At 44.1% G+C, this 13,776-nt stretch overlaps 1 protein-coding gene across 5 annotated transcripts in view; it reads left to right on the top strand.

Annotated features, from left to right (window-relative positions):
- Positions 1 to 8,370, top strand: part of vrk1 (VRK serine/threonine kinase 1) — a 12,863-nt gene extending 4,493 nt beyond the window's left edge. For 3 of the 5 annotated variants that reach the window (XM_031866824.1, XM_031866826.1, XM_031866825.1), the window contains exons 8-13: positions 464 to 596; positions 1,382 to 1,502; positions 1,705 to 1,763; positions 3,110 to 3,279; positions 5,904 to 6,006; positions 6,954 to 8,370. In XM_031866824.1, the coding sequence (XP_031722684.1) occupies positions 464 to 596; positions 1,382 to 1,502; positions 1,705 to 1,763; positions 3,110 to 3,279; positions 5,904 to 6,006; positions 6,954 to 7,120 (753 nt within the window). In that variant the 3' untranslated portion in view covers positions 7,121 to 8,370. The other 2 variants (XM_031866827.1, XM_031866828.1) reach the window with 2 other exon arrangements.
- The last annotated feature ends 5,406 nt before the right edge of the window (positions 8,371 to 13,776 follow it).

Below are 13,776 nucleotides of genomic sequence, written 5' to 3'. Positions count from 1 at the left end.
GTGTGTGTGTGTGTGTGTGTGTGTGTGTGTGTGTGTGTGTTTGTGTGGGGAGATTAGATGGCAGCAGCTAAGCGCTTTTTCTAGCAAACAAGGCAGGGACAAATATTTAATTTGATGATTAATAATGTATCATTGGTGGTGTTATTAAAGAGCTATTTATAAATGACAATTTAAAAACCTGGCCCCTCAGGATTTAATATTAGGTACGGTTGTTTTTTTATTCTTTTTATTTGTATCTGCTATTTTTATATTTTCCCCTGGAGTCACTGAGATGTATGTTTGGTCTTATTTCTGCACGTTTCTTAATTAAATTCAACAACCAAGTCTGGCTTATATGCACAATGCAGACTTAATAATAACAATACAGTTTATGTAGGTGGAATTACAATTCTTCCTGGAAAAAGTACACATGTATATAGTGTTGAATGTCTCTGTGCATGTCTGAATCAGTGTCTCTCTCCAGGTGTACTTGGTAGATTATGGGCTGGCATATAGGTACGCGCCCGACAGTGTCATAAAAGAGTACAAAGAGGACCCCAAGAGATGTCACGACGGTACCATAGAGTTCACGAGCATCGACGCCCACAAAGGAGCAAGTAGGTACACGTGCAATACTCGTAGCTCTGTAACGTTTAAAACCCGACTGCCAGGGCTTTAATTCTGTGATCTGGTCTCACACACAGAGAGGATAAACTGACAGGTGGGTTGTTGAACATTACATGTGTTCTCATTCATGTGAGGTACCTTTGCCTTTTGAAAGGCTCTGTATAAGTTTGGTTTAGCTATTGAGGCAGAAAGAGAAGGCCTCATTGGCTGCTTCCGGTAGCTCGTAGCAGATGTGCTTCCTCACTTTGAGGTAGTCTCCCAAGTGCTAAAAAACTGGCTTCCAACTTCTTAAGAAGAATCCATCTTTATTCACTTCTTCCACCTCCTGTCTGAACGTTCAATTTTCCTCGAGAGAGACACTGAACCTCGAGTGGCTCCTCGGTAGCTTCCCAGCCGGCCTCTGCTCCTAAACACGCTCAGGATGGGGAAATACAGAAGTCTAATTTAATGAACTGTATGTACCTGTTGGAATAACTTATAATTACCGTTGTTTTACAGGGTAAATCTGTTTCATAATACTACTCGTATAACACATTTTGGTTTAAAAATACATTTCAAAACATAATTCCCCAAGCCGCATGGGATTGATGGGAATCTCCTCATTTCAATTATTTTCCAAAATGTGGAACTACTCCTATAATGGATTTGGTGTAAGACGGAAACATTCACAATGGTGGTAACGCTGCGTTTCCCCTTGTAATGCTGCTGTTGCTATTCATGGCAGTGCGAGCGGCTGCCAGTGTTTGCCTCCTCTGATGTGCTTGTTTGGCTCCAGCTGCGTGTAGGCGGAGCGACTTGGAGATCCTGTGCTACTGCATGGTCCAGTGGCTGTGTGGACGGCTGCCCTGGGAGGACAAGCTGCAGGACCCGCTCTACGTCAGGGACTCCAAGATCAGGTGGGAGGGGCTTGAGTTGTGTCACTGAATGCATGGGCGTGTCTGCTGCATCTCGGCAGGCAAACGTTTGGAATTTGCAACTTAGCAATTTTCACCTTTCAAGTAGAGCGAGTTGTATTAAACTGAGAATGTTTAAACTTTTATGGAAGAAAAAAATAATCACGCCGCTTGTTTTTTTTTTTTTTTTTTTTTTTTCTTACAGGAGCCAAGAAAATATCTCTGAATTTATGACCAAGTGTTTCTCCTCTCAAGACAAGCCAGGTAAGAAAGGCAGACTTCTCATGGCCATTAAGAATAGAAACCAGTAAAAGAATTGGCTAGTATTACCCATGACCCTCCACTTTCTCCAGCTGCTTAATAGCCCGGTAGTACAGCATTGTTTGTAGCTTCCAGCTGTGTGTGATGAGGATTGAACCAGTCCTTAGACACAATGAGCATCAATAGAAAAGGGTCCAGACCAAAGCACCTCACCATACCCAGCCAACATGTGCACAGAGGTGTACACACACACACACACACACACACAAAAAGTGTCCCTGCTTCTTCCTCAGATTTAAGTCAATTCTAAATATAGCCCAATATCACAAAATAGTAATGTTTTTCATCTTTTTTCTTTTTTTTTGTTACATTTCGTCCCGACAGCAATCAATGATTATAATCTTCCAATATATAATTTTAAAAAATTAATAAATAAGGTATATGTGGCTTTGGCAGGACTGTAATTAGCCCATCCAATAAGTTATGTTCAAAGTTGTGCAATAATGAATGAGAAGCCAGAGTAGCTTAACAATACAGTGACGGTATGTACATCTGCAAGTGTGTTTGCGTTATTCTCTCATAATTTGTCATCATTTCTAAGCATATGAGAGTCGATTTCATAGATAAGTCATAGCCATAGACTTCTTTTGAATCAGACTTCCACAGAGAGGAACATATTAGTGTGTGACATGATCCCTGTCTGTCAAAAGGAATGCCATCTTTCATTTACATTCATTCACACCAACTATAGCCCTCCAGACTGAGACCTGCTTGATTCTCATCAGGATAGAAGTCCGACGACACGCCGCAGTAAACATTTAGAGTTCCGACTGTAAATGGCGACTTTGGCGTCTGTTGTCTCAAGAGTTGCCATCTTCTTGTTGGCACTTTGACCTGCAGGCAGCGTGTCGGCTCAGGCGGAGGAGACGGAATGCGGAGCGTCACACCGCCTTCCTTCTGCTCTGCTGAGCACAACCAAAGTGTTGTTTACAACTCCATCTGTGAGTGTGTTTGTGACCGTGTGTCAAGTCTGAGGAAAGTCACAGCGCACAGAATGAGGCGGGACGCTGCGACCGGAGCAGAACATTATGGTGACGAAGAGAGAGATGCCCGAGTCCAGTCAGGGTCATTTATGTAGCCCCCCCCCCCGTCACGAGACACGGACAGAAGCACTTCATGGAGACAAGCCATGTCACAAAACGAAACGGTGGTAGGCGGTGTACAAACAACATTAAGACGATCACAACACAAATAAGAAATGAGAGACACGCTTATGGTGGCATAGAGGCAAGGAGCTGGTTGCAGGCTTTGGTTTACGATGACCACGTTGTCGCTCTGTTGTGTTGCAGCTGAGATCCAGAAGTTCATGGAGGAGGTAAAGTCTGTGGGGTACCAAGACAAACCGCCGTACGAGAAGCTGCGCTCCATCCTGCAGGCCGGACTGGCGGACATCAAGGCTAAAGATGACGGCAAGCTGAAGTTCACTCCCGTCAGTGGAGCTGTTTCACCCCCCGCCCAGGTGAACACACACACACACACACACACACTGAAACACACAACGGATCACGGATTAACTACAGTCTTTTACACCACAGGCGTGTGAATCATGTCGTACCGTGTGGCCCATGTAGACAGGCTAATGTTGAGCTATGGCTAGCCCTTTAGCTAAGCTACCGCAGACGTGTTGGCAGAAGTCCTGCATCCCAAATGGTACTGAAGTAAAACTAATCAAGTTTTATCAGCAAAATGTACTCTTTTATAGCTTCATAGTGAGCGTCAGCTCTTTGTTTAGCTCGCTGGCCCACAACTTTACTCTCTGGGTTCACTCTCATCGCTCTGTGTTGTTTTCAACCCCAGCAGGCGGCTCTAAAACCCCCTGTTCTCTACCTGCTCAGCAGAGTCACAGCACAAAAGTAAAAAGGGAGCAAATATAACTTTTAGAGATCCCTCATGTTTTTTTGCCATCGATACTATTTCGTTGTTTGGTTAAAGCAGCTGGTCTACAAGGCTCCAGACTATTTATTTATTTATTTATTATAAAAATCATCAGAATGGCCAATTTCTGATGTTCTAACATTATATGTTCTAGCCTGTTTTTGATTTTGATTATGGAAGCGTCACTTTAAGGTTGCAGCTTTGAAAGGTGGGACTAATGTGAAGAACTTTACATTAGCTTAATTTATAATAATATATATATATTCACTTATCCCATCATATTTTCATCTCATAATCTCAATCTACAAAGTAACTAAAAATGGAAATATCTCAAACCAGTACTTGAATCCAGTATTAAAGTAAATGCTCTCGGTTACTTTCCACTGCCCAACATGTCATGTTTCTGAATGTGATGTGCGGAGTGGATGCAGCTGCTTTCTTCTTTTTTTAAGGTTAAGTGTGACCTCATGGTTATATTTAGATATTATTTAACGGTACAAATCATGCTGCAAATCCAGTAAACAGAGGCTGAGGTGCAGGAATGTTCTTAATACAGTTATGTAAAAATGTTCATCTTTAATTAGGAAGTGTTGGAATATGTCTTCATCATCCAGTAAAATTAGACATCGAACGTTGACAATAAAACAGAATGTGATGGCTGAAGGTACATGTGATGCAGTCCTGCTCCTTTCTCTTCCCCCTCCATCTCTTGTCCTCTGGGCAACTCGGTCCAAACACTATGAGAATGTCATTTCTCTGTGATGACATCCCTTCATTCATCTTTATTTAATGTCAGATAAACTAAATTGTGACGGTCCGTCAGCCACCGGTGCTTCATAGTACTGCAGTAGTTATCTGTATTACTAAGCATTGGTTAAAAAACGTCCTCCCATCTGTCCTTTTTTCAATGGTACAGTCAATCCTATCACTCTAAATGCTTATGAATTATTAAAATGTCTTGAAGTGAGTTGTTAGTTGTCTGATGTACTTCAGTTCTCAGTGACGTGTTTCTTTGGGTCTTAAATGTTCACTTCACTCATCAATATTTTTATATGAACAATAACATCTGTCTGTCTGTCTCTGTCTGTGTGTCTCTGTCTTTCTCTTTCTCTGTCTCTCATACACACTCATATCTATCTATCTATCTATCTATCTATCTATCTAGATAGATAGATAGATAGATAGATAGATAGATAGATAGATAGATAGATAGATAGATAGATAGATAGATAGATAGATAGATATAGTAAGTATCGGTGCATATGGAAGATGTCACCGGGGACATGGAGTTTTCAGCCGAAAGGTTACCGGGCCCCAGCGCTGGTTATTGTATATAATTATCCCGCCAATCTGTTCACGTCAGCGGGTGCCGTGTGGTGATCATGGGGTAGCAATTGTCAAAATGGAGGGGAAAATGTAAAGGGGGGGAGGCAGGCAGGCAGGCAGTGTGTGTGAGTGATAGTTCAGGCTGAGAGTGTAGCTTCATTATAGAGGCCCAGGAAGGAGGGGGAGGAGTTGATTGCCTTCATTAAGTGCACCAGAAGAAAAGGTCCATGCAGTCCTAGTTGACGGGGAACTCTGCGCTGCGCTAGCACTGCTTCTGAGAGGCCTCCATCTTTGTTGAGCCCACTGTTTAATCACACTAGTGTTTCTGTTTGATGGATTAGTATCTGGTCCTGGTGGCTGGTGAGATGGTGTTTATCAGATGACACTGGTGGCACTGTGAGAGCTTTTACACTGCTTCTGGATTCGGGTTGAAAACTAAAATGTCTTCATTTAATTAAACATTTAGAGGAAGGTGTTGTACTTTGCATTTGAGCAGTTGTCTTATTTTGAAAGACTTGTGGACTCTCATATCTGGCTGAGACTGACTCAAATAGCTGGATGGGGTGACGGTGACAATGGCTCTGATCTAGTCACTCCATGTGTTTATACTATATCAATTATAATCTGGAATATGAATTCCTGTTTGTCTGATTTGCTGCTTCATTTAAAAGGTTTAAAGTTTAATTGTAATTCAAGTTAATTTTGAAGATTTTTGAAGTTGCTGGTTTATTATTTTAATAATAAATGACAATTCAATAAATGTGTATCTATATTAGTTACATATTGTTTTACAGAGCCTGGTGACTTCCACACACTGAGGTACACAGCGTATTAATCAACCCCCCCCCCCCCCCCCCCCCCCCCCTCATTTCCTTCTTCCAGAAGACCAGCAAGAGAAAGAAGGTGGCAGATGAAGCAGAAGAAGCAGATGAGAGTGAGCCGGACGGAGGACTCGTCAAGAGAAAGAGAGTCACAAAGAAAAGAGGTAAATATTTCCCTCTTTAGTCTTTTCCTCAGCAGGAGCCGTTATTCTTTGTTGCTGAGTTACTGGTACGTAATTCAAGTTCACGGCACTTTCATTGGTTGCCAGCAGTGCTGTCGATCATGATTGGTCAAGCAGATGTGACCAAAATGCAAAGCCAACTTTACGCGTGGTTCCATACATAGTCACTGCAAAGACTCCTTTCTTTTGGGTTCATACCTCTGTGGAGAACCAGCCAGCGTGTGTGTGGCTCGCTAGACACGCTGAAAGCTACCGAGTGCCTTCAGATGACTTTAAGAACCCGGACACATCGGCATCTGGGATTCCCCCAACATGTACAAAGCATTAACAGTGGTTATTGTGGCTATGGTTGATGAAACATTGGTATCTATATGAAGGTAAGCTCCCCCCCCCCCCCCCCCCCACCTCTTCCTCTGCAGAGCGTCGAGCGCTAGTGACGCAATGATGATCCGGCATCTCTATTGTTCACCGGAGTCGAGGTTGAACTCTCCGAGATGGATGTTTCATCTGAGCAAATTAAAAAGACTTCCAGAGCAGCTGTGGCAGCTCCTAACGAGGAAGAGCAGGAGTGCATCAGTGTTAGCGGTGTCAGCTTCCTTCCTTCATTTTCCCATTTGATAGCCTGACAACCATCAACTGGTAACTAACCACTCAACAAGAAATGAAATAGACGCCTTTTCCTTTCTCTCCAGTGTTCCACTGACTCAGTGATCCGCATTTCAAAGAGCTCTTTCCATGTTTAGTGGTGTAAATGTCTTTGTGCTTTTATTTAAATGAACCTATAATCCAATATGCGTAACCAGTCACAGTGTCTCCACGGGTTAACTGGGTTTAGACTGACAGAAGTCAAAGACATCAGTAACAGCAAGCAGCTGTCAAATGATGTACATGAAGAACGGTGCTTAAACATGATGGATGTCCCTCCACAGCAGTCAATGGAGTGAAGAAAAGTCCCAAAAAAACTGCGAGACCAAAGAAGGTACCCGGCACTGGAAAAGCGAGCGACGCCAAATCCAGACTGGTAGAGATGGGCACCCAGACGTCACCTGGACTGGTCCTGAGATCCAGAGGCAGACCCAAGAAGACCAGCGCCTAAGGACCCACCTCCACACTCCTCCAGCAGTCCTGTCGCTCCTCTGCTTCTTAAAAGTCTCCTTTTCAACTTTTATATGTTTTCTGTCTGTCGCACACTGCTACATGTTGATGTTTGATTGTATTTGAAGCCTGATCTATTTCAATAAAGAGGATGATAAACTGTCAATCTTCTGGTTTTAATTAAGAGAATAACTCCGCCTCCTTTTAAGAGCAGTGAAGATGCCGTCCTGCTGCTCTGCTGGAGTGAAGACCTGTGAAGGGTTTTAGCGAGGAAAGCCCAGTTGTCATGCATTTGCTTGAGTTGAAAGAAAAAAGGATTTTTGAAGATGCAACTACTTTAAACACTCAAGCCAGATGAACGTGAATGTCACGTTTGACTTTTTTCCCCAACCTTTAAAGGAATAAATGCACCACTGCTGAGCTAATGCATAAGAGCAGACAGCACATTTTCTGAATAGACATGGTCAAATTTATATCGGGGGGGGGGGGGGGCTTGCATTTGCAAATAAGTGCAGCTCTTTGTCCTCCTGTCCATCTCTGTCCTGCTGCTGAAATGTCACATTTCTCAGCGTACAGCTATGACAGACATTTTTTCAAATAGTTGTGAAACCATCGTCAAATGGTCCGAGAATGTTTCCATCAGAGCGAGTATACAGGAGAACATTTCACACATGAGAAGCTGCTGACGAGCTGTCCACCCCCCCCCCATCCACACTTGTCCTCAAGCTTCTGGACCGTCCCCGACGGTACCCCCCACCTCCCTCATTAACTCCCAACAGCCCACCGTCCCCATGGAGGAAGACATCTCCACTAATGTCAGTGTTGTGAGGGCCCTCGGGGGGGGCCCCCGTGGCGGCTGGTGGCTCGCCATCGATTGCTCCAGCCTCTTCAGGAGTAAAGGGCCCCCCTGCATGGCTTTCCTCTCCACCTCCCCCCCCCCTCACACAGACACTGACCTTGGGGGCGCCTCAGCCACGGTCCCGCAGTAGGGGGCAGTAGTACATAATGATGGCAAATGGATGTGGGTGGGGGGGTGGGGTTGGGGTGGAAAGGGACAGCACTTAAACACAACACTACCATCTTTTCTGCTTGCAGAGAGAGGTTTCTTTTTCATTGAGCGTGGACGTGTTCTCCACTGGCCGGCCTGCAGGCAGCTGTTGGCTGCGGTCGGCCTCTGATCGGCGGAGCGTGAACGCCTCGCAGCAGAGGCCTAACCACCGCTCTGGTGATCCGGGCCAATAACTCGATAACAGTTTCCCCCCGGGGCTGCTGGGTTTTCCCGTGTTTGTGACAATTGTCAGTATTTTGGTCGGGCGGGGCGGTAGGTGACCCGAAAGTGTTCAACCTCCACAGTGAGGTACAGGTTTGGTGAAGGGTCTGAAAGTTCATGCAGGAAAAGCAGACGTGGGACGTCTTCCATTCCGTTCTTGCAGTTCATGTTTTTTAGGCGTGGATGTGGATGACAAGCCGACGCGTAGTGTTAAGTTCAGTATGCTGCCATCAGGTGTCACACGTCCAAATGCATGTAGTTACACAAGAGCCGAGACGAGACCGGAGACATGCAGAACAGAGGTGTGGACTCCAGTTATGTGACTTGGACTCGGTCCTGAATGACAAATCTGACTAAATTAAAAACAACTCGCAACTCGACTTTGACTCAAACACAGTGACTTGGACTTGATCCCTTTGACTTCGACTGATGGGGAATCCTCCACAAGCCCAAAGATTACCATTCTTATTTTAAGGAAGTGTGCGAGGAAAGAAGTCCTCAGTTGTCTGACTGGCTATATTTTGAATCAATCCAACAGCAACTAACTACAAAGGTCAGTGCAAACCAGCAGGCAAATGCACGTTTTACCCACAGAAGTTGAAAGAAGATCACCAGGTGACGGTCTCACACTGTGATCTGTAGCTTTAGCTTCTATCTTTATCATTTTAACCTGTTTTCACTGCTCAATAAGTTTGACTTCCTGGATATATGCTTATATTTGCCTCTCTCTGAAACCATAATATATTGATAATATTTCTTTAAAATGCAGTTAGTGGCAGTATGGGCTCCATGGTAACGTAGCAGCAGGGGGCGGGGCTTAGCAAAGGGTCAAGTACATATGCTTGATTTCAGAACCACAAAGGATCACAAGGCAGAGAGGACGTGATGGTGTAAAGGTGTATACGGTGGATACATGCAACTCGGACAACGCAGGACGTGAGAAGGTTTTCCACTTTCTCGAAAGTCTTTCCCTGAATTCAACCAATTTATCTTAATTGCCCGACTTGAATGATGCACCTTCTGATGATGTTATCGTGGCCAACAGTATTACGTTTCCGATGTGAAGCTGCCCACCACTTGAACATAGAGCAGATATTTCCACTGGGACTGAAAATAACCTCAATTTTCAAAATCCTGTTTTTGCCCCCCCCCCTCACTTTTGCACTTTCAGACTGATTCACTGTGAGCTGTGTCCAGCTCTAGAAACAGATGAGGGGAGGATCTAAAGTGCCTTCAATACTTCATTGCTGTGCGCTGGCAGCAATAAGCTGAAGGAGCATGTAGCCAGTGGTCTGTGGACTTCTACTGCCCTGGGTTTCAGACCCAAGGCTCTGATTGGTTGAGCTGCTTGGTGGACATATACTTATTATATAAGACGCTACTCAGGGTGAAACAAACCACTTCCACACAAAAACATCTCATCAATAACTTGGTTTACAGTTATTGTTCTACTAAAAAGACAATAATTGCACATCAATCAAAAGACCTTTTTTTAGTGTAAAACACCATTTAGGTATCTTCTCTATTAGTGAAGGTGATGTCACTCATGCATTAATAAGACAGCCATGTACATAGCATTTCTAATTTGCCTGTTAGATTGTTAGACCATAATAATTCCATCATAATGTGTTATTTGCATTCCCAAAGTTTGAAGCTTTTTCTTTTTATTAGAAAAGAAAAATGAGTTTTTCAAGGTTTTGATGAATGTGTACATTATTTGGAGCATCCCTCGACTTCTTTGTGACCGAACAATGTGTGCATCCTACTGAAAGTTAACATCGCTAAACCTGGAAGTTTACTGTGGAACTTTGGGTTTCAAACTGTTTAGGAACCGTGCCCGCGTTAAAGACAGTGGAGGCGTTTGAAGGAGATGCAGCTCTACAGTGCTGCAGTGTGCGTGTGTGGAGGCTGTATCCGCCGTCATGCGAGCGCGGATGCAGCCTGAACATCTGCCGGGGTGTGTTCTGCCTCGCAGCTGTCACACTGTTATTCCCTTTTCCTTTCTCTTTGTTCTTGGGTTGTTTGTGTGAATGTACGGGATACGTGGGTGTGTACAGAGGACCGCGTGTGTCCGCAAGTTGTCGTTCTTGTACCTGCTGTAGTTCCTGTTCAGGGTTTAGGTCACAAGAAGAACACAAACACAAGAGAGGACGTCGCCTACAGTAAAATATATGCACATTCTCACTGCCGGAGTTGAGAGCTTGTTTGGTGGCTCTTTGCATAAAGGCTTAAAGTCACAAGGTGTTGTGATGGTGCCTCGCCTCCATAACTCCGTGTTGGTGACCTGCTTATTGGTTCTTATGCTGAGCTTTTCAAAAATGTGCTGCTCTTCAGAATGATTCACTTCCAGCCTCTACGTTCTTGTATTTAATAATTTAACCATTGTTTTTCCAGGAATATTTCCCATTGAGATTCAGAAACGAGAGAGTCCCGGCTTAGATGGCAGCAGTAAAAAATTGTTGCATAAAAAAAGCGAACAGACTGTAAAAACAGCTAAAGAGTTAAATAAAACACTTTAAAAAACCACATAAAAGAAACAAGAAGCAGACTTAAAACAAACAGCTAATTACATCACACAGTGAAAGTATAGTGTTTAAATAGTGCCGAATATTGTTTTGAAATGTTGCATGCTGATGAAATCATCTATTTTAAGGTGACTTAACAGCCTGTACTACATGTCAGCAATGTTAGCAATAACAACGTATTGAGATGTTTTCTGCTTGTTGTGCTGCCCTCGTGTGGCCAAAAACAACAACTACCGTAGCTTTAAAGTTTCTCATTTCACTTGAAGGAAGAAATAAAGTACAAATGTAAATCATGCAATGTTCTAAGATGCATTCCACGAAGTATTGACATTCTAAAGAAATAACAAATGTATTTTGGCATTCCGTCGCCTGCTATGACACAGAATTACCAGTAAGAAGAAGCCCTTTTTCTTTTCATTGTGTTTTAATCTCAATGGTATGGACTCCTTTGTCTTGCCGTTGTGAATAATATGCTGTGTCAGTGGCCTCCTGTGTCTTCCCCTCTCCACTCCCTGGCTCTTCAATTGTCACAGCTCAGACAGCAAAATCTGCATTTCACCCTCCACCCTCGCCTTGGAAAAAGTCAAACAGAAACTCTGTCTTTCACCCAGACTTCCACCCCCCCCAAAAAAGTAGAATAAAAACTCAGTTGCAATCATCCACACCTATACCTCCTCCTGGAACTCCTGGATGAAAAGATGCGATGGAAATTTCACTCAGTTTGTGCTGTAATTTAGCCCTCCCTCTCCCTTTTTTGTCAAAAAAAACCCAGACCCTGTCTCCCAAAAAACACACACACACACACACAAATGGGCCCACGGTTCCCGGGGGGGGGGGGGGGGGGGGGGGGGGAGTGTGTGGGTGAAGTTACGGTACATTTGCCGTTGTAGTTGTGTGTAAATATTAGAAAGCAGCATGTTCCTGGCGTGAGGAGAAGCCAGCCAAAGCGGCGGCACTAAGTCAGGCGTCCTTATCGGTTTTGTGTTCAGACTCCGGCGTGCTCCTGCTGTTTGTAATCTGCAGCCGCCGCTGTGAGCAAAACTGGACAGGCATTTATTGTCCCAGCAGGAGGACGCTTGACAAGAGAATGTTAAACACTCCGCTACCTGCAATTTTCAAAAGGCGATAGGAGACATGATAAAATGTACACACATTTAATTTCAGGTTTCTTTTTTTTTTTTTTTTTTTTTTTTTTTTTTCAACGAACGTAGAAGCAGCAGAAAATTGGGAACTTGGAGAAAATAATAAGCAGTTTCTTTCAAGTCTCACTGTTGGTTCTCCTGAATGCAATGTGTCCGTAAGAGGTTGTATGTGTTGAGTGAGGAAGAGCAGGACTCGTGTCAACAACTCCTCGGAGAGAAGAAGTGTGCCAGAGCACACCGACCTCAGGCCAAATGAGAGCTTTCATTTGAACGAGTGCTGGCGGTGGTGCTGGCTGGACACAGCGGTCATCAAGAAGACGTGTTCATCAGCGCTCAATCATAACCTCACGCACGCACGCGTGCGCACACACACACACACACACACACACACACACACACACACACACACACACACACACGCAGTAGCAATACTGTAGCCTGTTCAAAACATGCATAAAAAGAAAAGAAAAGAAAATATGGCAGTGGGCTGACCACAAAGACAAAATAAAATACGTAATTACAAATCCTGGGGTTGTATATTATTTTCAGAACACGTACAACGGCTCACAGATTGCAGAACTCAACACGCTGTCCTCTACCTTAAAACTCAGTTAAAATCAATTAAAAATTTGGCGTTACGCATGTTAACCTTAAAGATTGGGAGAATTTCCATTGCCTCCACGCGGTTCTCAACATGGCGACGACTGCGACAGCAGTTCGCAACTAACAGAGCAAACAATAGCAACAGAGCTGACGGAGTTAAATGGTGAATGGATGGTGAATGGACTGTACTTGTATATCTCTTCTCTAGTCCTATGACCACTCAAAGCGCTTTCACACCCATTCATACGCTGATGACAGGGGCTACCATGCAAGGTGCCACCGGTCGGTCGGTCAGCTGTAACAGTCTGAGAGCAGTGCAGAGTGCCGGCCGTGAGCTAACCAGCTAAGCTACACCAATGTGACTTAAGCCAGTGCTGCAGCTGTAGACATGAATGGTTCCAGTGTTTTTGTCAGACATTGGAAAGGGACCAGTCGACCAAAGTCTCATAATATAGTTATAGTTTCTTAAGGTTATCGACGACACGCAGGCCAGCGCATGGACACCTACGTGTGGACACGTTGGGGCAGCAGCTCATCCAGGCAGCCTCTCTGCTTTGGCTGTGTGAGCGATGACTCTTAAATTGGGTCACAGCGACTAATGGATGCCATGCGGTGAGTGCCATTAAGAGGAAATAAACCTATGCGGACAGAGTTATTAAGTCATTGGCACCAAGGGCCATGAAACATCTATTAGAGGCTAATCAGGGGAGCTTGTGGACTGCACTTGATTTCTTACAGTGGTTCAATCAGATCAAAGACGCACAGTTATGGTGTCTCTACAAAAAATAACCTGGGTCTTATTCTCATAGCGCTCTGACTATGGGTCATTCTAACCTTAGACATTTTGTTAACATGACATAACCTATAACGGGTCAAGCAGCACAAGTCTCCCGAATCTCTCCAGATAAACCTCAACATGAATCATTACAAACACTGTCTCTGACACTTACACCATTTAAGCTTTCACACGGGACACACAGCGGTCTCCTGGGTGAAAGTCCTCCTGTGTTTGTTTGACACAAACCCCCCCCACACATGTGACTTCCTTGCTCTTTAGACTACGTGATTGGCTCTGGCCATCTAATAGTGAGGTGGATGGGTTTACATTCTAGGTTAG

The sequence above is a fragment of the Anarrhichthys ocellatus genome, unplaced genomic scaffold (assembly GCF_004355925.1).
Source record: "Anarrhichthys ocellatus isolate YVR2014 unplaced genomic scaffold, GSC_Weel_1.0 scaffold36, whole genome shotgun sequence".
Lineage (NCBI taxonomy): Eukaryota > Metazoa > Chordata > Actinopteri > Perciformes > Anarhichadidae > Anarrhichthys > Anarrhichthys ocellatus.
Note: the sequence above shows the minus strand (reverse complement) of the source record. Positions and strands in the feature narration are given on the sequence as shown.